Source organism: Rhinatrema bivittatum, chromosome 2 (genome assembly GCF_901001135.1).
Source record: "Rhinatrema bivittatum chromosome 2, aRhiBiv1.1, whole genome shotgun sequence".
NCBI lineage: Eukaryota > Metazoa > Chordata > Amphibia > Gymnophiona > Rhinatrematidae > Rhinatrema > Rhinatrema bivittatum.
This window is the reverse complement of record NC_042616.1, coordinates 336,423,348-336,447,882: the sequence shown is the minus strand read 5'-3', so window position 1 is coordinate 336,447,882 and position 24,535 is coordinate 336,423,348. Positions and strand designations below refer to the sequence as shown.

Sequence of the window (24,535 nt, the reverse complement as noted above, 5' to 3'; positions counted from 1 at the left end):
TGAACACATCAAGCCTCAATACCATTGATGCTTCAAGCATTGGAATAGACTTCTCCATCATTGACGCATTGTGACTCTGTGCTTCCAGTGCAGCCATTTGCTAATGTACTGGTTGCTACCATGCATAGGGGAACTTTCTCAGGGAAGAAGGATATATGATTCTCTTTACCACTTCTAATCTTGAGAACTAGAATAAGGCCTACCTTGGATACGCCAGATCCTATTTGTTCCCTGACACTTAATCGGCATCTGATGTAAATTTTGCAGAGCCCAGAAGATGGACAAGGAGATTCCATCATAGTATCTAAGGATGTTGTTCCACCTTCCATGCCCAGCCAGAGGGAACATCAGCCCTTGGACCAAGTGGTTGAGCTAGTGAATACTTTCTTTACTTCTAGCAGCTAAGGATAAGGAGGGTAATCCCCAACCTCTCCTTTCTAGGATATCAGACATACACAGGAAGGAGACCCAGTGTCCCCAGCCTGAATGGGTATTCCATCAGAGCCCCTGCAAGGTGGTTCTAGTCTCCAGCACTTGCTTGCAGTGGAGTTCAGGCAATCAGAGGATCTGCACCATGAATACACCCTTACAAGATGACAAAGGACCCCCCTCAGTCACCTTCATAATGGAGTCCTGGATTATTGTCTCATTTCCTCTAGATTCTGAGGATGGTTTGACGGGAATACCCTCCAACCCTCTACCTGACTCTTCAGAAGTTTTTACCTGAAGGACTCTCTTATTCCAGGATTCTGGAAAAGTTGGGCATATCACTCAGAGTTAATGTTCTTAAGGACAAGGATCTTCATGGAAAAGTGTTCAGCCTCTTTCAGGGTTTGGAAACCATGTCGAAACTGGAAGCCATTCCAATCCATGATATTTTGCAAGAGTTACAAACAATGTGGGAGAATCTGATTTCCTTCACCTCAGTTTTGGAATATTTCAACTATATCATCAATCAGTTGTAGCAGAATCAGCTCTTAAAAGAGCAAAGAAAGCAATAATAATTTTTTTGAATACTCCACCTGGGAAAGATCCTAGGCTACTGAACAATTTTGGTGTAAAGGTATTTCAGAGCTCCATGCTTCATGCACATATTTCTGCTCGCCAGTTCTACACGGTTCGATACTTACAAAATTACATGTAAAAATTGAATCCCTTCCTTCTGCATACCTTCAGCCACTTTTGGATGTGCAGGAGTATATATTCTACCCATTTACAAAGTGTTTGATACTGTATGACAGCCCGATGCTCATCATTTTCCATCGGAGCACACTGGATGGCTGGTAGTTTGCGCAATGATGTCCACGAGAGGTCACCAAACGTCCTGCCTGGGAGATCATCTCTTTGGAGACAAACTCAGAGAAATGGTTGTTCAAATAAAGAAACATGTGGTGGACCAGGCCCTCTCAATAGGCTTGGAGCAACTGTCCGTTTCTAGGTGGTCCTGTTACACTTTTCAAAGGTTATACTTCCAGAGACGCCCCTTCTGGCAGTTTCAGTGGTACCAGTTCCCACTTCGGTTCAAAATCAGTAACGTGAGTGTTGCTGACCAAAAATAACACAGCAGGTCCAGCTCCAAAACTAAACCAAGTTTTTGACCACTTTTCAAACCCAGCAATCATCTTCTCCAGTAGGGGAGGTGAATCGAGCTCTGTCAAGAAGAATGGTACAAGAATACCAAAGACCTCTGGGCTCTCAAAATTGTAGAGTCTGAATACCACTTGCTTTGCTTTCTTTACCACTTCTAATCTTGAGAACTAGAACAAGGCCTACTTTGGATACGCCAGATCCTATTTGTTCCCTGACACTTTTCTTTTGACTTACCACACTTCCTCATTGTTCACCCTTCAATTCAGATCTGTCTTGCTTGGCACAACTCTGCCTGGAGGTAGAGTTGCTCCTCAATCAGCAGGCAATAGAACCTGTTCTGCCCCATCAGAATGGCCAGGGGTTCTGTTCCCACTATTTTTGTATCTCCAGGAAAACCAGAGTATTGAGATCTATCCTGGATTTTAAAAAAAATCTGAATATACTCTAGGAGAGATTCAAGATGAACTTTCCCTTTATCTGGAGAAGAGAATGGATGTGTGCCCTGGATCTAAAGGATAACTATGTTCATATACCCATCCATCCCTCCCACTGGCATAACCTATGCTTTATGTTGGACTCCTCTCTTAGTACCAAGTAGTCCTCTTTGGTTTTTCAGCAGCACAGTGGGTCTTGACCATGTGCCTTGCTGTAGTAGCAGGGCATCCAGGATTTCCTTTACCTAGATGACAGGTATCCTGGTGAACTTTGAGAAATCAACTAATTTCTTTCTAGAAAATCAAATTCATTTAAGCATGGCTTGATTGTGTGCAATTGAGAGCTTTCTTTATGTTGGATCAAGCGAACACTCTCAGGACCTTTGTATACAGACTACTGAATGCAGATCAGTTGACAGACAGGGAAATTCTGGTTATTCTGGGCCACATGGAGGCGGCAGTTCAAGTAGTTTCTCTATCCTGCCTTCACATGTGACTCCTACATTGGGGCCTCCACTCCCAATGCAACCAGTTAACTCAGCCCTTGATGACTAAGGTGAAGGTTTCACAAAAAATAAAGCAGAAGTAACACTGATGGCTTAAAATTCTTTTTCACTTAACACATAATTAAGCTCTGGAATTCATTGCCAGAAGATGTGGTTACATCAGTTAATGTAACTGGGTTTAAAAAAGATTTGGATAAGTTCCTAGAGCAGAAGTCCATAAACTACTTTTTAATCAATGAGGTTAGTAGCTTGGGATCTATTCATTTAATGTTTGGGTACTTGCCAGGTACTTGTGATTTGATTAGCCACTGTTGGACACAGGATACTGGGCTTGATGGATCCTTGGTCTGATCCAGTATGGCATATTTTATGTTCTTATGTTCTCTTTCATCCTTCATCTTCTTCCATACCAAGTAACAGTGACATTTGCCTCCACAAACAGTTGGAGGACCCACCAAGGTCGTGTTCATTCTCGAACTCGAAGGACTTGGTCATTTTTGGGAAGACAATTTCAGATCAACCTCCTAGAACTGTGAGCAATCAGATATGCTCTGACAACTTTCACGTGTCTCCCCCAAGGGAAGAGCATTGTTGTTCAAACCGATAACCAGGTAGCCATGTTCCATGTGAACAGACAAGGTGGCACAGGATCATGGACTCTTTCTGCTTGGAGACAATAAAGATATAGGAATGGGCATGCAAACATCAAACTGTCCTGAAAGCAACCTGCTTTCCAGGGATCTCCAACATACTAGCACAGGGGTCGGGAACCCATGGCTCGCGAGCCAGATATGGCTCTTTTGAGGGCTGCATCTGGCTCGCAGACAGTCGCCACACTTTCCCGCTGACCCAGCTGCTCCCCGGTCCTCCTCCGCCTGGGCTTAAAATGCTGTCAGCCCGGGCGGAACGCGGCAGGACAGCTGGAGTCAGCGGCACTGGCGAGCTCTCTTCTTCCTCCCCCCCCCCCCCCCCCCCCCGCGGCCCGGAAGAGGAAGTGGAGAGTATCAGCTGCCTGCGCGGCAAGAAGAGGCCACGCTAGTCCGCTCGGCATCGGCCCGAAGAAAAGAAGACTGCAGCGCGGCTCGGAGGAAAATGAAGAGCTTCAACCGCGGCCGATGGGACTCCGCCTCCGCGAGGGCTGAAAATGAAGAGGTTAGCGTTGGGAGGAGGCTGCTGTTGCCACGAGTTCCCGGGGTGGGGGAGATAGAGAGTGAATGAGCGAGCAAACATGCTTGCTCGTTCATTCACTCTCTCTCTCCCCCATCCCCACCCCGGGAACTCGCGGCAGCAGCAGCCTCCTCCCAACGCTAACCTCTTCATTTTCAGCCCTCGCGGAGGCGGAGTCCCATCGGCCGCGGCTGAACCTCTTCATTTTCCTCTGAGCCGCGCTGCAGTCTTCTTTTCTTCAGGCCGATGCCAAGCGCACTAGCGTGGCCTCTTCTAGCTGCGCAGGCAGCCGATACTCTCCACTTCCTCTTCCGGGCCGCGGGGGGTGGGGGGGGGGCTGTGTGTGTGTGTGTGTGTGTGTGTGTGAGAGATTGCATGTATGTGAATGATTGAGAGCCTGTACATGTGAAAGACAGTATGTCTGTGATTGAGAGCCTGCCTGTGAGAGAGAGAGAGCATGAATGTAAGTTTACCATTGGGAACTTGTATGTGTAAGTTTGTGATTGAAAACCTGTTTGTGTGAAAGAGAATGTGTGTATGATTGAGATCCTTTGTGTGTGAGAGAAATCATGTGTATGTATGATTAAGAGCCCGTGTGTATAAGTAAGAGAGAGATCATGTGTGTCTGTGTGTGATTGAGAGCTGGTTTAGGTGATGGAGCATGTGAGTATGTGATTGAAAGCCTGTGTTTAAATGAGAGAGAGAGACCATGTGTGTCTGTGTGTGATTGAGAGCTGATTTAGGTGAGGGAGCATGTGAGTGTGTGAATGAGAGTCTGTGTGTAAATGAGAGAAAGAGAGGACATGTTTGTAAGCATGTGAATGAGAGTCTGTGTGTTAGAGAAAAAGACAGCATGTATTTATGTGATTGAAAGCCTGTGTGTGTGTGTGTAAGCGTGAAAAGATAGACAGCATGTGTGTAAATGTGTAATTAACAGCCTATATAAGTGAGAGAGAAAAAACATGTGTATATGTGAGTACTGAGAGCATGTGTGTATAGGTGTGTCATTGAGAGCCAATGTGAGAGAGAGCGCTGGTATGTGACTGAGAGAGGAGAAAGTTCCAAGCAAACCACCCCACCTCCTGCTAATTCAGAACAATCTCAGGACACCTGGATATCAAATGTTCCCAGGTATGCAGAGCAAAAAAATGTTTGTATCCTTATTTTTCATTACTGGGTCTTTGTGTCTGCTATTTTGAAATATTTTGTTGGTATCTGGAAATGTTTTATATGAGTTTTTAATTATTGGATATTCCACTCATCAGCTGTTTCGAAATATGTTCTTTTTGTTAGTACAATTTTACCCCTGATGATTTTATATTTCTTGATTTGTTTTATAAGGATGGGTGATGTTTCTTTTTTCCTTTGTTACACTGCATACAGAAACTCTGGCTTGTTGCAGTTTCCAATTCAGTTTTTTCTGCATGCTTCTTGTTATGCGTTTTGGTCTCTTTATTCTATTTTTGGTGAGGGACAGCACGTGATTCAGGTGTGGTTTTCTGCTGGCGTGTAGTTTCTGTGTAGGACTCTATAGCAGCCTGACTTGGTCCGTTTTCCTAATAGGAGATGTATTGGTGTCTTAAGGCCTGGTGTAATATTTTCAGAGACTTATTGTACTTTAAAAGTGTGATCTTACATAAAATGCACACATTTACTTGTATTTAGTTTTAAACATATTGTATGGCTCTCATGGAATTACATTTTAAAATATGTGGCGTTTATGGCTCTCTCAGCCAAAAAGGTTCCTGACCCCTGTACTAGCAGATCATCGCAGCAGAGTATTTTGCCCACATGAATTGGCCCTGTAGTGGTCAACTGCTGACAGACTGTTCAGTCTGTGGGGACTTCCAGAAATCAACCTCTTCACATCAGAGGAAAAAAGGAAAGTGGAAAGATTTGCTCCATTCTAACCAGCAACCTCAGATTGCTCAGGATGATTTTCTGCTCAGCTAGATTACAGATTTCATATACACTTTCCATTGATTCCATTGATAGCCAGAATGGTGTAGGTAGTGCTCAAAGACTGGGCCCGTCTAATTCGTATTGCTCCAGCATAGCCCAGACAAGTATGGTTTGCATATCTGATAAAATTATTCAATACCCCCCCGATCCCACAAGGGACAGATCCATCCTTATTAACTCAAGAAGAAAGAAATTTTGTATCATCTGAACCTTCCCTCTCTCAACTCAACAGCCTGGATGTTGAGCGCTCATTGATCACCAAATTCTCATTACTCAAAGAAGTTGAAAATGAAATAGTCTCCACTAGGAAGCTGTCCACTAGGAGAACTTACGGTTTTAAATGGAAATGGTTCTCCATATGGTATCAATAAATTTCCTTGGACCCATTTGCATGCGAACCAAAAGAGCTACTTAAGTACTTGCTGTCTCTTTCTTCCACTGGTCTTAATAACTCACTAGTAAGAGTACATTTCAATGTCATAGCTGGTCTACCCTTAGTTTGAGTATCATCCGTTGATACTTAAGTTCATGAAAGCTTATGGCATACTAAACCTCCAGCTGTAAAACCACTTGTACATTGAGACCTGAATGTGGTTCTCACACAGTCAATGAATCCATCCTTTATGCAATTCTTTCACATGGCTCTGCACCCACCCAAAGTTTCTACCTCAGTTGATATCAGATTTCCATATTCAAGCCATTGTGTTACCTATGTTCTTTCTGAGGCCACTTGTACATGAAGATGAAAAGGATCTTCATTCATTAGACTGCAAAAGAGCCTTGGCTTACTAAAGGAAAATAATACAGCCATGTTGTCAGGCCTCGCATCTGTTTGTCTCTTATTATTCCAACAGACTGGTCATAGCAGTTGCCAAACGTACATCGTCCAGCTGGTAGCTGACTGTATCGCATATTGTTATGCACAAGCAGTATATAGATTTCAGACTCAATGAGGACTCATCAAGTTAGAGCCATGGCTGCATCAGTGGCTCATCTATGAGTTGTACCTCTCGAAGACATCTGCAAAGCTGCAACTTGATCATCAGTGCACACTTTATAGCCCATTACTGTCTAGACAATCTTTCTAAGAATGACAGTAAACTTAGTTTTGTGTAGACTGTTCACCCAGTAGTCTACTCTCCATGGTAAGATCCAGCTTGCTTATTTAGTAAATGCTCTGATGCAGTCCACAGCATGGGACTTCCCACTTATCATGGCTAATTTAGCCCTGCTTGTCAATGGAGAGAGCAGGTTTGCTTACCATAAATGGTGTTCTCCATAGTCAGCAGTATGAATTAGCTATACTAAATACCCGCCTTCCTCCCTGGACAGTTGACTACTTAGCTAGATTTAGCTCTAGTCCACTATTTAGCTAGACTTAGCTCTAAAATTGACTGAGGGGGCTCAGGAGGTAATGCTTGCATGGGAATTCCTGCACATGCTCAGTAGAGCAAAAGCTCTATGAGCTTAGAGAGAGATGTCCATTTGATGTCATCAGATGTTGTGTGTAATTCATCCGGCTGTCTGCAGAGAACACAGTTTACAGTAAGCAAACTTTCTTCCATTATGATGGGAGTGATAGTGTAGGAGGAGCTTTCAGGAACTTTAATGTATTCGCGTAAGCAATATAATCAGCATGAAAAAGGGGGAATCTTTATTTTTATTCGGGCCGATACAGAAAAACCCGCAGGAGAGCCGGCAAGTGCCCGCTCTTCCAGCGCGCGCCCAGGCCGCTCTCCTGGGCGTGAGATTCAGAAACAAAAAATATGTAAATGAGGGCCCGCGGTAAAAGGAGGTGCTAGGGATACTAGCGCGTCCCTAGCGCCTCCTTTTTGACAGAAGCAGCGGCTGTCAGCAGGTTTGACAGCCGACACTCAATTTTACTGGTGTCTGTTCTCGAACCTGCTGACAGCCACGGGTTCGGAAAATGGACGCCGGCAAAATCGAGCGTCCGTCTTCCAACCCGCGGACTGCGGGCAGATTTTTAATTTTTTTTTTATTTCTGGGGCCTCTGACTTAATATCGCTATGATATTAAGTCGGAGGGTGCACAGAAAAGCAGTTTTTTCTGCTTTTCTGTACACTTTTCTGGTGCTGGCCAAAATTAAAATGTGCGGCTTCGCTGCACATTTTACTTTCTGTATCGCGCGGGAATGACTAATAGGCCCATCAACATGATTTGCATGTTGCGGGCTCTATTAGTTTCGGGGGGGGGGGGGGGGGGTTTGGCTGCGCATTTTCCACGCGCTATTTTCCACGCTATTTTCCACGCGCTATTACCCCTTACTGTATAAGGGGTAAAAATAGTGCATTGAAAACGCACGGCCAAATGGGAGCTAACAGTGCGCTCAGCCTGAGCGCACTTTACTGCATCGGCCTGATTGCCAGCTAAAGTGTCTGTTTATATATATATATATATATATATATATATATATAAACAGATTGCCAGCTAAAGTGTCTGTTTATATATATATATATATATATATATATATATATATAAACAGACACTTTAGCTGGCAATCAGGCCGATGCAGTAAAGTGCGCTCAGGCTGAGCGCACTGTTAGCTCCCATTTGGCCGTGCGTTTTCAATGCACTATTTTTACCCCTTATACAGTAAGGGGTAATAGCGCGTGGAAAATGCGCAGCCATATATATATATATATATATATATAGTATTGCTGCAACTGTTACCTGCAAACAAATGATTTAAGACCTGATATTTCATTCTTGGCTTTTGGGTTTTCTGGACTTACATGTGCTTATTATCAACCTCTATCTCATATGTTTATATACCAGGTCGTAAATCATTTATTTGCAGGTAACAGCTGCAGCAATACTAGCTATTTTTCCAGATACTTTAGCTGGCAGTCAAGATAAAGATTCCCCCTTTTTCATGCTGATTATATTGCTTCTGCGAATACATTAAAGTTCCTGAAAGCTCCTCTTATTCTATCACTATATTTATATATGCTCTTAAATCATTTGTTTGCAGGTAACAGCTGCTGACTTTGGACCTGGTATTTCATTCTTGGCTTTTTGGGTTTTCTTGACTTATATGTGCTTATTATCAACCTTGATCTCATATGTTTTGGAATTTTAGCCATGCATTTAACATCCTACTCTTGCAACATGTATTTGCAGAATAGATAGGATCTTGTTTTAATGTGTCATGTGAAAGATGACACAGTGAGTAGTGTTGTGCCCAATTTTATGATGATGGGGATGCAAGTGCTAAATTGGTTCAGAGTGGACCGATGGTAAGCCACCTACCCCCAGCCACCTACCCATGTTCCTAGAGATGTCCCATAAATGAACCATATAGGCCAAAACCCACTTAGTTTTCTTAAATCTGGAAGGAAAAGGGTTAGAGCCCAAGGTGGTAGGTGGTATGTCTGCAGCATGGTGTTTATAGGGTATTGTTTTCCCCAGGAGCTATGCACTTATTGCATTAAATATGCTTGCAAAGAATCCAGCTATGCTTTTCATAGTAAAGAGTTTTACCCTGCTGGGAGCAAAGCTTCCATTTATTCTAGTGAGCTCTGACTTCCTTTTTACCACTGCCTTGAATTTTTGGGATCTGATGATCAGCAACACACTAATGTCCAAACTCATCTGTTTTTTGTTTTTTCAATCTGCTGGGTGTACTTGTGCATCAAATCTCTGCTTCTGGGTGCCTGTTTTCAACTCCCACATACCTCATTGGGTTTTTTTTTTTATAGAAGAGTATGTGGTGGTACAGAAATGTGAAAGAATGCCTTTTGTTGTACATGTGACTTCATTTTCACTTGTCTTGTATTCCAGGTCTGCAGGAGATGCTGTGCAGCCAGACATTTGTTGGCTGTGTGAATCCTCAGTGGGCCTTGGCACAGTACCAGACAAAACTGTATTTGATGAATACTACCCAACTCAGGTAGGCAAGCACCAGCAGAGGTCAGGAATGCAGGGTGGCTAATGCTATCTGTTTTAGTACATAAGGTCAAAAAGAGAGAACCTTAAAGGTGGAAAAATCAAATATAAAGAAGAAAAGATCCTTTATACATGAATGCTCAGCACCGTACATTAGAGACCATCACATAGCTGACTATGTGTCTTGAATAATGCACTAACATGTGCTGTCAGCATTATTATAACTATTGATCTCAGAAATGTCCTTTCATTGCTAGTTTTGTCAGTTTTTCAATGCAGTAAAATGCTCGTTAGTAAGCCTTTAAGATACACAATTTGGCTAAAGATAAGTAATATGCTGAAAATATCCCTAGGTATTCTAACACTGCTGCAGTGTTTCAAGTTAACTCTTCATCAAGATCACTGAATTTAACTGCCGAATAACTAGTTAAATCCAGCCCTAGCAGAGGACTCCAGAAGAAACCATGAGCTATCTAGGCTTCAGCTTCCACAGCCCCCACACTCTTTCCAACAACAAAGGATCAGAAGGCACGTGCCTGTAGGCATGTGCCACAATACCACCACCTATACATTTGCATCAATACATTCCCTGTACGTACCAGGATCAGTCCAGACGGTGGGTTATGTCCCCCGTCCAGCAGATGGAGTCAGAACAGAGCTCGAGGGCTCCGCCTCCTATACCAGCTCACCCTCTGCTGGAGCTCCGTATCTTTCTGACTCCAGCAGATGTGAGTTGGGGAAACAGTGCTTCCCCAGTCTGACAGGTTTTTGAGTCTCTTTCTACTTTTCTTTGAGTTCTACCTGTCTTTTGTTTGCTAGCTAACAATTTGGATCAAGTTAATTGAAAAAAAAAAAAAAAAAAAGAAGTTTTTATTCTGTCAGTGATTTGAGGAGGCGTGCTGCTCTGTTCTGCCTCCTCCTGCAGTTTCACTTTCCTGCGTTTGGGGGTAAGTGTTATTTTCTGTGTGGTTTTTTTCTTGCAGCTTTTCTCTTCACTTGTCGGCGTTTGCCGGTACACCCGGCTCTCTCACGCGGTCCTTGACGGTCCTGTGGCCCGGCGAACGCTATCTCGGGCCTGGGCGCGCCGCTAGCGGTTTTTCCCGCCGGCGCCTAAGGATCTGTCAGGCGGGTTGAGTCGGCCTTTCGGCCCCCCCGCGGTGCGCTTCCTTTTTGGCCCCCCCCCCCCCCCGAGGTGATTTCTCATAGCGGCTTCTTCATGCCGCGCTTCTCCCGCTGCGAGACCTGCGGTGAGGCAGGGTCTCGTTTTTCGAAGGAGGGAGTTTGCCCGCGCTGCCTCCCTGAAGGGGAAGGTGGTTCGCGTGGCTCGGGTTCGCGCCCAGCGCCCTCCTCACCACAGCCAGGGATGAGCGGGCCGGCCACGTCCTCGCCAATGGCGGGAACGGCGGCCATTTTGGAGCGGGATTTTCCCTCAGAACACTCTCCGGAGGAAACAGACGCAGTTCGGGGCGCCCCCCGCCTGCACCGAAGCCCCGAGGAAGCTCTAACCGGCCCGACCACTGCAAGGGGCCCCTGCGGCTGCGACTTCAGCCAGCCTGCCGTTTTTTTTTTTTTTTTTTCCCCGGACTTCATTTTAAAGATGCACACGGCTTACCTGCAGGGCCTCACAGAGCCGGGGGGAGCCCCCTCAGGGCCTCCTGCTCCCAAAGTTCCCAAGCTCTCGTTTCCGGCCTCCGGGCCCCTGACCTCGGCTGGGCCAGCCACAAGCTCCTCGGCTTTGCCATCTCAGCCTCCAGGGGCGGGAGCGGCTCCCTCCTCGGGCCCTGACCCTTCGGACCCTCCGGATCCGGCGCAATTGGAGGGGCAAACGGAGGGCGACGACCCGCGAGCCATGCGGATCTTCCATAAGGAGGAACTAGAAGACCTGCTTCACCAGACCCTTCAAGAGCTAGATCTGGATCCTCCACCGGACCCCCCGGCGCCTGTGGCTCCGGCGGTCGCAACATGCTCCAAGAAAGGGGACCCGGTCCTGGCCGCCCTCAGACCTAGGGCTAAAGCTTTCCCGGTCCATGAGTCTTTTCTCCAGCTCCTCACGGGGGAATGGGACGTCCCTGAAGCGGCATTGAGGGTCACCCGAGCCATGGAAAAATTATATCCCTTGCCAGAGGATTTCTTAGATCTCATCCGTTTCCCTAAGGTGGACTCGGCGGTCTCAGCGGTGACTAAGCGAACTACGATCCCGGTGATGGGCGGGACGGCCCTACGGGACACACAAGATCGCAAATTGGAGACATTCCTCAAGAGGGTGTTTGAGGTTTCGGCCCTAGGGATGCGAGCTGTCATGTGCAGTTCTTTGACCCAGAGGGCTAGTCTTCTCTGGGTCCAGCAACTCCTGACGTCACAACAGTTGCCTCCGGAAGAAGCAGCTCAGGCCGACAGCCTGGAATCTGCCATCGCTTACGGGGCGGATGCTCTGTATGACCTTTTTCGCGTTCTGGCCCGCTCCATGGTGTCGGTGGTGGCGGCTCGTCGCCTCCTGTGGCTCCGGAATTGGTCTGCGGACGCCTCCTCCAAATCGAGCCTGGGATCCCTTCCCTTTCGTGGGAAGTTTCTTTTTGGGAACGACCTGGATCAGATTATGAAGTCACTGGGGGAAAATGCAGTGCATCGTCTACCCGAAGATCGGCAGAGGCCTTATAGGCCGTTTGCCTCCACCAGAACCAGGGCTCGAGCACAGCGACGCTATAGATCCTACCGGCAGTCCAATCCTCGCACTGCTCCCAATAGATCCCAACCGTGGTTGCGATCCTTTCGTGGGCGGAGGCCCGCGAGAGAGGGCTCGGGCCAGGGGAACCCCCCCGGCAAATCTACCCAATGATGCCAGACCGACCCACTCCTCCTGTCCGCCCATCGGGGGCCGACTCACAGATTTCGTCGAGGAGTGGGTGAAGATTACTTCAGATCAGTGGGTCCTGGACACCATCCAATACGGTTACGCCTTGGAATTTGTCCATCTTCCTCTGGACAGATTTCTCTTCTCTCCGTGCGGCTCCGACCTCAAACGGATGGCGGTTCAACAGACACTAGACCGTCTGCAAGCCATAGAGGCTATCGTTCCCGTTCCTTTCGCCGAGGTGGGCTCGGGCCATTATTCCATCTACTTCGTGGTTCCCAAAAAGGACGGCTCGTTCCGGCCCATACTGGATCTGAAGGAAGTGAACCGCTCTCTGCGGGTCAACCGATTCCGCATGGAGACGCTGCGTTCAGTGATTGCTGCGGTACACCAGGGGGAGTTTTTGGCTTCCCTGGATCGGACGGAGGCGTATCTGCACATCCCGATACGTCCGGACCACAGACGCTACCTACGTTTCAAGATCCTCGGTCAGCACTTTCAGTTTCAGGCCCTACCCTTCGGGCTCGCAACGGCTCCGCGGACCTTTACCAAGATCATGGTGGTGGTTGCGGCGGCCCTCCGGCGGGAGGGGATCTTAGTGCACCCCTACCTGGACGACTGGCTGGTGCGGGCGAAATCCTTCTCGCATGGACAGGCCTCGGTGGCCAGAGTCTTGGAGATGCTTCGCTCTCTGGGCTGGGTTGTGAATCTCCCCAAGAGTTCCCTCGTCCCATCCCAACGCTTGGATTTTCTGGGGGCGACCTTCGACACTCAGCAAGGCATGGTCTTCCTGCGTGCGGACAAGGCACTCTCCTTGAGGGAGCACGTCCGTCAGTTCGCGACTTTGTCGGAACCCACCGCTTGGAATTATCTACAGCTTCTGGGAGTGATGGGGTCCACCATCGACATGGTGCCCTGGGCGTTTGCTCACCTACGTCCACTGCAGGCGTCCCTGCTGTCGCGATGGAAACCGGTGTCACAGGAGTATCAGGTGGTTCTACCCCTCCCTCAGTCAGCTCGAGACAGTCTGGAGTGGTGGCTGGTCCCGGCTCACCTGGCCCGAGGCGTCTCCCTCGACGTTCCCTCTTGGGTGATCGTGACCACCGACGCCAGCCTCGTGGGGTGGGGCGCTGTCTGCGAACGAAGCGCCACACAGGGGACGGGGTCCCCAGAGGAGGCGAGGTGGCCGATCAATCGTCTGGAGACCAGAGCAGTACGCCTCGCACTTCGACGTTTCCTACCCCTGATTCGGAATCGAGAGGTACGGGTTCTTTCGGACAACGCCACCACGGTGGTGTACATCAATCGTCAAGGCGGGACGAGGAGCGAACAGGTCTCCGTCGAAACCACGCTCCTGATGGAATGGGCGGAACTTCATCTGGTTCGGCTCGCGGCCTCCCACATCGCCGGCGTGGACAACGTGCAAGCGGATTACCTGAGTCGTCAGCGGTTGGACCCCGGCGAATGGTCCCTTTCCGACGAGGCGATGACGCTCCTGGTTCGCCGTTGGGGAACGCCGCGACTGGACTTGATGGCGACCGCCCTCAACGCCAAGGCCCCGCGCTTCTTCAGTCGCAGAAGGGAGCGCGGCGCGGAGGGGGTGGATGCTCTAGCGCTGCCGTTGCCGGCAGATCAGCTACTCTATGTTTTTCCTCCCTGGCCCTTAGTGGGCAAGATACTCCGCAGGATAGAAACTCACAGCGGTCCCGTGATTCTAGTAGCTCCGGAGTGGCCGCGTCGTCCTTGGTTTGCAGACCTGGTTCACATGACAGTGGACGGACCGTTACGCCTGAGTCATCTTCCTCGGCTCCTGCAGCAGGGTCCGGTATTTTTCGAGCAGGCGGCACTCTTTTGTCTTGCGGCTTGGCTTTTGAACGGCGCCGCCTCCGCCGACGAGGCTACCCGGAGGCGGTAATCTCTACGATGCTCCGGGCCCGCAAACCTTCTACCTCTGTTGCTTATGTGCGAGTGTGGAAGGTCTTCGAGGCCTGGTGTACCGATCATGGGGCCCGACCCACGGAGGCGTCGGTACCTCTGATCCTTCAATTTTTGCAGGACGGGCTGGATAAGGGTCTTGCATACAATTCCCTACGTGTGCAGGTAGCGGCCCTGAATGTTGTGGTACAGACACCGGTCGCCCTTCCTCTCCAGGCGGATATCGCCCGTTTCCTGAAGGGGGCCAAACATCTACGGCCGCCGGTCAGGGACCCTTGTCCGTCGTGGAGTCTTAACCTGGTCCTCCGGGCCCTAGCGGGCGCTCCTTTCGAACCTCTGCAGGAGTCTTCTCTTAAAGGCCTCACTATGAAGACTGTCTTTCTCGTGGCAATATGCTCTGCCCGTCGAATCTCGGAGCTGCAAGCTCTTTCCTGCAGGGAACCCTACCTTCGCATTTCGGAGGCGGGGATCTCTCTGCGAACAGTACCTTCCTTCCTCCCGAAGGTGGTCTCTTCGTTTCACGTGAATCAGACGGTGGAACTCCCGGCGTTCTCTCCAGAGGAGTCGAGGTCTCTTCGTAACTTGGACGTCAAACGAGTCTTACTCCACTACCTGGAGGTTACCAATGCCTTTCGGGTTTCCGATCATTTGTTTGTGCTCTGGTCGGGACCTAAGAAGGGCTCCTCGGCTTCAAAGACGACCATCGCCCGCTGGATCAAGGATGCCATCTCGTCGTCTTATATCGGGGCCAGTCGGGATCCGCCCAGGGGCGTTCGAGCTCATTCTACACGCTCTCAAGCAGCGTCTTGGGCGGAGTCTCGTGCCGTCTCCCCACAGGATATTTGCCGGGCGGCGACGTGGAAGTCGCTGCATACCTTCGCTAAGCATTATCGCCTACACCTGGCGCCTTCGGCTCCTGGGCACTTTGGCGATCAGGTTCTCCGAGTAGGGCTCTCAAGGGCCCACCCATAGTAGGGAAGCTTTGGTACATCCCACCGTCTGGACTGATCCTGGTACGTACAGGGAAAAGAAAATTATTCCTTACCTGCTAATTTTCGTTCCTGTAGTACCATGGATCAGTCCAGACGCCCACCACGCTGGGATCTTGCGACCTGCTCGGATTCATTGTTATCTCCTGTCTCTTCTTTCTTCTCTCTGGTTCTCTCTCAGAGTTGTACAGCTCCTCACAAGTTGACGTTGGCGACCTCTTTTTGTTAGGTCATGCCTGTTTTATTGTTATTGATGTTGATTTTCATCAGGGTTTTGATCCAAATTGTTTTGTTATTGCTCTTTTGGGCTTTGTTATTCACGATACTGAGCTCCAGCAGAGGGTGAGCTGGTATAGGAGGCGGAGCCCTCGAGCTCTGTTCTGACTCCATCTGCTGGACGGGGGACATAACCCACCAGTCTGGACTGATCCATGGTACTACAGGAACGAAAATTAGCAGGTAAGGAATAATTTTCTTATAACAGGTAACTATTTCAAAACAAGAATCAGTAACATGTGTAAGCAGATAGTTGTAAGTAGAATAATTGCAGTGTCTTAAGAATCATTGACACACAAATGTAAAATCAATAAACTAAAAGTACAATAGAAACATAGAATTGACTGCTGAAAAAAAGACCAGATGGCCTTTGAAGTCTGCCCTGCAATCTTGTTTTGAATTTTACCCACAGACCTTTAGACTGGGCCCTGTCATTGTCACTAGGGCAGTGATGGCCAACCTTTTGAGCTCAGTGTCAAAATTCATTAAAAAAACGAGCATAACTCGGGTGGTGTGTCACTTCTAGAAAAATCCATAATTTTGTGATATTTGTAGCTCTAATAACAAGATATAATTTTAATATATGTACTGTATTTATTAATAAAGCAAAAACAAATAATTCTTTCTTGCACATTCCCAAAGATCACTAAAAAGTAATTTTTTTTTTTTTTTTACCTTTGCTGTCTGATCTTAATTTTCTAATTGGTTGGTCACAGGCTTTTTTTTTCCACTTTCCCTTTCTTATTTTTTTTTGCCAATTCCTTTTATATTGTCTTTTTTTCTGTTTCTTTTCTCTCCATCTTCTTCCCTCAAATACACAGTCAGATGCTCATTCTCACATGCATTTTTCTCTCTCACACACACAGGCTCTCACTGTCACATGCTCTCTCTCATACAACCATTCATACACACAATCTCTCACTGGCATGTGCTGTCTGGGTCTCACACACACAGGCTCTCTCTCACTCCCACATGCTGTCTTGCTCAAGCACTTGCTGTCTCTGCAAACATTCAGGTCCTCACTCTCACACACAATCTCTCAACTCATCCCATACACACGCGCACACACACATACACACCCTCTACAGACCCTCAGCCTCTCTCTCACCTCTGGGCCTCCTCTTCACGGGTCGCCGCAGGATGGGCTCTGCAGTGGCCCTAATCTTCTCGGGCCGCAGCGGCCCTGCTACCGGGCCTCTTCCTCTTCTTGGGCCGCTGCGACTTGGAATTTGTGGCACCCCGTAAGCGCAAGTGCTGCTTCTCTTCTGCACGCGCTGATGCTTCTCCTCCTTCCTGCCCACACGGCTCCGGCAACGTTTACTTCCGGGGCCGCATAGGCAGGAAGGAGGAGGAGCATCAGCGCATTTAAATGCAATCTTTTTCTTTGGGCCGTGGTGACGTGAGAAGGGTGACAAAAATGATGAAGGGGATGGAACTAGTTCCCTATGAGGAAAAGCTAAAAAAGTTAGGGCTCTTCAGCTTGGAGAAGAGATGACTGAGAAGAGATATGACAGAGGTCAATAAAATGAGTGGAATGGAACAGGTAAATGCAAATTGATTGTTTATGCTTTCAAAGAGTACAAAGTCTAGGGGACATTCAATGAAGTTACTAGATAATACATTTAAAATAAATAGAAGAGAATAGTTTTTTACTCAACACATAATTAAGCTCTGGAATTTGTTAAAAGCTGGTAATGTAGCTAGATTTAAAAAAGGTTGGACAAGTTCCTGGAAGAAAAGTCCGTAAACTGTTATTAAGGTGGACTTGGGAAAATCCACGGTTTATCCCTAGGTTAAGCAACATGAAATCTGTCAACCTTTTGGATCCTGCCAGTTGCTTGTGACCTAGATTGGCCTCTGTTGGAAACAGGATTCTGGGCTTGATCTGACCTAGTTTGGCAAATTTTATGTTCTTATGTAAAGTCTTATAAAGACTTTGTATTAAAAAACTTACAAAATAAAAGCAATGAAAGGACATTTTTGAGACCAACGATGATTATAATGTTGACAGCTTGTGTTGGTACACTATTCAAGCCATATAGTTCAGCTGTATGAGGGTCTCTTTCTAACAAGCTGTACTGAGTCTTAATATGTAGAAGGATATTTTTTCTTAATTAGTAAATAATGGCTTAATTTTAAATGGCCAGCACATGTTAAAACTGGGAGATACGTGCGGAAGAAAAAGGGGTGGTCCAGGGGAGGGTCTGGGCAGGGCATGGGTGGGCTGGGACAGCGCCATTAGGCACTGTCCCGATGAAGCGCACACTGGCAGCCGGCCGGCCCAAGCAAGCTCTACTGCTGGTCCAGAGAAGCAGGTAAGTAAGGAAACAAAAAAAAGAAGGAAAGATATAGGGGGTTTATGGGTCGAGGCAGAGAGGGGAAAAGGGAAGCAGATTAGCTTTTTGGAGTAAATTGGGAGGGAACTGGGGAAAGGCCCTATTGCGTCACCGCACGTTTCGTAGAAAATTTACCTCCCTTAAGTGCACGCTGATATAAAATCAGGTGTGCATGTGCACGTGGGTATCAGATTTTATAATATGCATGTGTCAGCACGTGCATGTTATAAAATCAGTGCGTCCCATGTGCATGCGCCAGGAACCGCGCACACATGGATGCCCGCATGCAGGTTTAAAAATTTACCTTTAAGGTTTCAAGGTGCTGAATTATGAATTTATTTGTTTGGCTGAGGATAAAAGTACTTTTGAGGCTTCCAGCTTAGGGTCCATGTTTCTCTCTCCTATTGTCTTGATGATTCCTCCCCTTGCACTTCCCTGTATTTGCATCTTATGCTTTGCTATTATTCATATATTTGTTTTGGAATAAAAAGTGTGCTCCATTTTATTCTGTCCTTGCATCCTGTTTTAAAATAATTGTTTTGCGGTCATTCTCTCATTATTGTTGTCCTTTTACTTTTTGATGGCAGTCATGACCAAGTAGGAAGAGCTTTCAAATACTTCTCAAACATAAAATGAAACAAAAATACATACATGTGTGATGCTTTTAATGTGCAGACTGCTAACTAAGGAGTGAATTTTCAAACAGGTTTCGTGCATAGATAGTATGTATCCTCCTAGGACAAGCAGGATGGTAGTCCTCACACATGGGTAACATCATCAGATGAAGCCTGGCACAGAAAATTTTTACAAAGCATGCCACTATCCACGCGTCCATGTGGGGTCCCTCTTCAGTATCTCTTTTTCCGAGAAACTTGCGCCTCACGACTGAAGTTTGTGCTGTTTTATGGTGGAAAACTGTTCCAATCACGTTTTTTTCTTGTCATTCTGGGTCCCTCTACTTCTGGGGTCGTTAGTGGGCGTCGCAGTAAGTCTTACATTGTTCCTGGTCAATTCCTGATGGTGCTGCTTTCCAGGGGCCACCATTCATTGACCACTCGTCAGATTCTTTTTCCTATGGCATCATCTGGCCTTCATCAATGCCCCCAGTACCCTCGAAACTATGTCCATCACAGTTGGATGTATTTTGTGCCTGTGGGCATCGCACGACGTCCATGGGTGCATCTTCTGTGCCCAGATGATTCCCAAAGGTTGTCATGCGTGCCTAGATAAAATGGACAAACTGTTTGGCGCCAGGAAGTCTGAGCCCTCGGCATCGGGGGCGTTGAAAGCTTGGGGACACAAGGTGTTAGTGATCCCAGCACCCATGTTATCTTCCCTGCTGCTGGGTTCTTTGATGGAACTAGGCATGGGGGATCGTCCACTTTCTGTTTCTTCTCGTTCCAGGTCCAGATCATCACCATCTCCTTCAGCTCCGTGGAAGAACCAGGCCAAGCATCAGGGAAAGTCAAGAAAGCACTGCCACCGATCGCCATCTTCCCATGGCTCCAAGCTCGGGAAGACACCGGCACTGGCCGAACTGCCCTCAAAGCGGTCCCCAACCCAAGGAGGCATCGCCCTCCATTGAGGCAGAGGGCCCGAGGCAATCCCACCGCTTCATGTGATGGGCACTGATCCCCCTCGGAGCTCCAACAGGGGATCTGATTTCGCCGCTGCCGCCTCCTCCTCAAGCTGTCTTGTCTTAGCATTCGAGGAGGAGTTAGTGTGCTGGGGGTCGGCCAAGCCCTACAAAGCATCGAACTGTTGGTCCCATCAGGGCCACTGCCGCCACCACTGGAGCTTGCACCATTGGGGCTTGCACTGTTGTTGGAGTGGCTGGACATACTTCTCAACGTACTGCCGACACAGCCTCTCCTGGTACCCCAGGCACCCTCGATCCACAGGCGGCACCGAAGCGGCCTCCACTGGAGACTATTCCAGTGGCCAATTCCTCCAATGTGAGAAAACTGTCAGGTCAGTGGCCCCGCTTCCGTTTGGCGTTGCCCAACCCAGGCCCCTTGGGCTCGGTGTCTTTGGGCCCCATCACTCCTTCTGTGCTTCCGGTGCCCGCAGTGCCTCTGGTGCCGGTGCACCCTTCGGTGCCTGCGGGACCACCAGTGCCTGCACCCATGCCCTTAGGGCTCTTGGTGCCTTCAGGATCTCGGCCTAGGAGCGGGACAGGGGCGCCTCCTCTGGTGTCCCTGGACACTGAGTGAGGAGGATGCCCCATATGACCTGTAGGAGGATGAGGCGTCCCATCCTCCTCAGAGGGCTGAGAGGACTTGCCCTCTGAGCTATCTACTTCAGAGAAAAGGTGTAGATCTCTGCCAGAGGACCTGACATTCACCGACTTTGTGAGAGCTATGGCAGAATTGGCGCCCTTCCAGTTTCTGACCAAGCAGGACTCCAGACACAGAATGCTGGAGGTCCTCCAATTTGTGGATGCCCTTAAGGAGGCGATAGTGCTGGTACCCAACATTTTCAAAGATCTGTTTGTCCGGCTGTGGAAGCACCCCATTGTGGTCCCTCCTGTAAACTGTAAGACTGATTAGGTTTACTTGGTGCAACTCATCGTGGGGTTTGAGTGCCGCCAGCTTCCACATCAGTCTGTGGTGGTGGAATGCGCCCTAAAAAAAAAGGCAAAGATATCACGGACCAATACTTCGACTCCTCCAGGTTGCAATCTTAGGGCCCTGGACACTCTAGGAAGGAAAGTCTTCCAGGGATCTATACTGGCAGCCTGGATTGCATGTTACCAATTATATATGAGCCAATACTCCAGAAATCTGTGGTGGAGTTGGACTTGGATGTTGTTGCTGTCACGGAGACGTGGTTCATGGAATCTCATGATTGGGATATGGCAATACCGGGCTATAACTTGTTAAGGAAGGACAGAGAGGATAGGAAATGGGGAGGAGTGGCTCTTTATGTCAGAAACAATATCCAAGCATCTGAGCTGCAAGGAAGATGGAGCAATGAAGAAGCACTATGGGCCGACCTAAAAAAAAGATGATGGGGCATCCATTTATGTGGGAGTGGTTTACAGGCCTCCAAATCAAAAGGAAGAGCATGATAGAGATCTGGTTGAAGACATCCCAAAGATGGGAAAGAAGGGAGAATGGTGATCGTTGGAGACTTTAATCTGCCGGATGTAGACTGGAGAATCCCTTCTGCAGAGTCTAACAATAGTAGAGAAATAGTGGATGCCCTGCAAGGGGCTTTGTTCAAACAAATGGTAATGGAACCCACAAGAGAGGGAGCTATACTCGATTTAGTGCTCACTAATGGAAATAATGTCTCTGATGTCCAGGTGGGCGCACACTTCAGCAACAGTGATCATCAAACGGTATGGTTTCATATCACACAAAGGATACATAGAAGAAGCACGAAGACCTGAGTTTTGCAGTTCAAAAACACGGACTTTGATGAAATGGGGAAGTACCTGGAGGAAGAACTAAAAGGCTGGGAAAACAAGAGAGATGTGGATCAACAGTGGACCAATCTAAAAGGAGCAATTATCAAGGCAACTAATCTATATGTTAGAAAAGTAAAGAAAAGCAAAAGAAAAATGAAACCTATCTGGTTCTCAAAGGAGGTGGCTCACAAAATAAAAGCTAAAAGAACAGCATTCAAGCTAAAAGAACAGCATTCAAGAAATATAAAGGATCCCAAAGGGAGGAGCCCAAAGAAGAATATCAGGTACAATTGAGGCAGACGAAGAAAGTAATCAAGACGGCAAAAAGTCAAGCGGAAGAAAGGATTGCCAAAGAGGTAAAGAGAAGGTGACAAAACATTTTTCAGATACATCAGAGAAAAGAGAAAAGTGGTATAGTGAAATTGAAAGGTGAAAAGGATCAATGTGTGGAGAGAGACGAACAAATGGCAGAAATATTCACCGAATACTTCAGTTCGGTGTTCACTAAAGAGGACCCAGGAGAAGGACCATCGCTAGTTAACAAGAAACTGGAGGGGAGTGGAGTAGATGTAACTCCGTTTATAGTGGAGAATGTGTGGTAAGAGCTGGGGAAACTGAAAGTGGATAAAAGCCATGGTGCCTGATGAGGTTCATCCCAGGATACTGAGGGAGCTCAGAGATGTGCTGGCAGGTCCACTGTGTGACCTCTTCAATAGATCCCTAGAAACGGGAGTGGTGCTGAGTGATTGGAGAAGAGCGGTAGTGGTCCCGCTTCACAAGAGTGGGAGCAGAGAGGAGGCTGGTAACTACAGGCCAGTTAGCCTCACCTCGGTGGTGGGAAAAGTGGAGTCACTGCTGAAAGAAAGAATAGTGAACTATCTCCAGTCGGGAGAATTGCTGGACCAGATGCAGCATGGATTCACCAGGGGAAGATCCTGTCAGACAAATCTGATTTTTTCGACTGGTGACTAGGGAATTGAATCAAATAAGAGTGCTCAATGTCATCTACTTGGATTTCAGCAAGGCTTTTGATATGGTCCCGCATAGGAGGCTGGTGAATAAAATGAGAAGCTTAGGCGTGAGTGCCAAGGTGATGGCCTGGATTGCAAACTGGTTGACAGACAGATGACAGTGTGTGTGATGATAAATGGAACTTACTCTGAAGAGAGAGTGGTGTTAAGTGGAGTGCCACAAGGATCGGTGTTGGGACCGGTCCTGTTCAATATCTATGTGAGCGACATAGCGGATGAGATAGAAGGTAAGGTTTGTTTGTTTGTGGATGACACTAAGATCTGCAACAGAGTGGACATGCCGGAAGGAGTGGAAAGAATGAAACGGGATTTAAGGAAGCTGGAAGAGTGGTTGAAGATATGGCAGCTGAGATTCAGTGCCAAGAAGTGTAGAGTCATGCATATGGGGTGTGGAAATTCAAAAGAACTGTATTTGATGGGGGGTGAAGGGATGATGTGCACGGAGCAGGAAAGAGACCTTGGGGTGAAGTCGGCAAAACAATGTAACAAGGCGATAGCTAAAGCCAGAAGAATGCTGAGCTGCATAGAGAGAGGAATATAGAGTAAGAAAAGGGAAGTGATTATCCCCTTGTACAGGTCCTTGGTAAGGCGTCACCTGGAGTACTGTGTTCAGTTCTGGAGACCTCTCTGTCCCTTCGGAGATACGAGGATGGAGGCGGTCTAGAGAAGGGTGACCAAAAAGGTGGGTGGTCTTCATCGAATGACTTATGAGGAGAGATTGAAGAATCTAAATATGTACACCCTGGAGGAAAGGAGGAGCAGAGGTGATATGATACAGACTTTCAGATACTTGAAAGGTTTTAATGATCCAAAGATAACGACAAACCTTTTCTGTTGGAAAAAAAACAGCAGAACCAGGAGTCACGATTTAAAACTCCAGGGAGGAAGACTCCGAACAAATGTCAGGAAGTATTTCTTAACGGAGAGAGTGGATGCCTACAACCCCTTTTCAGAGGAAGTAGTGAAGACTAGAACTGTGAAGGACTTCAAAGGGGCGTGGGATAAACATTGTGGATCCATAAAGTCTAGAGGATGTGAATGAAGAGTGGGTGGCTTGCGAGAATGATGGATGCTACCTGGAGATAATACCTTTATTCAATAAACATACGGTTAATGCGACTCTAACATTGCTCTAAGCTTCAACACCAATGAGGAAATGTGGTAAAAAGGATTTGCATTCACAAAAAAGCGGGGAGTAGCTTGCTTGTTACGGCGGTTACTACCCCAAACCAAATAAGCCTGATACTTCACTTTCAATGCATATCAAGCATAGCTCTCTGCTTCAACGGCAGGGGAAAAGACTGATACTTCACTTTCAATACATATCCAGCGTAGCTCTCTGCTTCAACGGCAGGGGAGAAAGACTGATACTTCACTTTCAATGCATATCCAGTGTAGCTCTCTGCTTCAATGGCAGGGGAGATAGACTGATATTTCACTTTCAATGCATATCCAGTGTAGCTCTCTGCTTCAGTGGCAGGGGAGAAAGTCTGATACTTAACTTTCAATGCATATCCGGCATAGCTCTCTGCTTCAACGGCAGGGGAGAAAGTCTGATACTTTACTTTCAATGCATATCCAGCCTAGCTCTCTGCTCCTACGGCAGGGAGGAATGAAGAAAAGGGGATCTATATACAGACAACAACCAAGGACTGAATTACATAGTCTGGGTAAACAAATAAGCATGGGTGTAGCTTGCTTATTGCCGCGGTTAATACCCCTAACTAATTAAGCTATTTAGTTTAGATGCAGTTCCAACATTGCTCTCTACATTAATGGTGGGGGTGGAAGGGAAATAGAACCAAAGGTTACTAAAGGCCAAGAGTAACAGATAAGATGAGAAAAAAAAAATGCGAAAGCTTGCTGGGCAGACTGGATGGGCCGTTTGGTCGTCTTCTGCCGTCATTTCTATGTTTCTATAAATCTCTGGAAGCAGGTTCTGAAAGTGGTTCAGCAGGGTTTGGAATGTGACAAACATGAGGTCCGCTCTGCACGTGATGTTTTTGAAACAGCGGTGAGGGTAGCTGCGGTGGGCATTGGAGCTCAGCACATGGCCTGGCTTAGGGCCTCGGACTTCCGGCCAGAGGTACAGGAGCATATTGCGGACCTGCCCTATACCGGTGAAAATCTCTTTGGAGAT

The 24,535-nt window shown here is 47.6% G+C and overlaps 1 protein-coding gene across 1 annotated transcript in view; it reads left to right on the top strand.

Moving 5' to 3' along the window:
* MLH1 (mutL homolog 1) overlaps positions 1 to 24,535 on the top strand; it is a 180,564-nt gene that overhangs the window by 113,493 nt on the left and 42,536 nt on the right. The window contains 1 exon segment of the mRNA XM_029589829.1: positions 9,461 to 9,569. Coding sequence (XP_029445689.1) covers positions 9,461 to 9,569 — 109 coding nt within the window.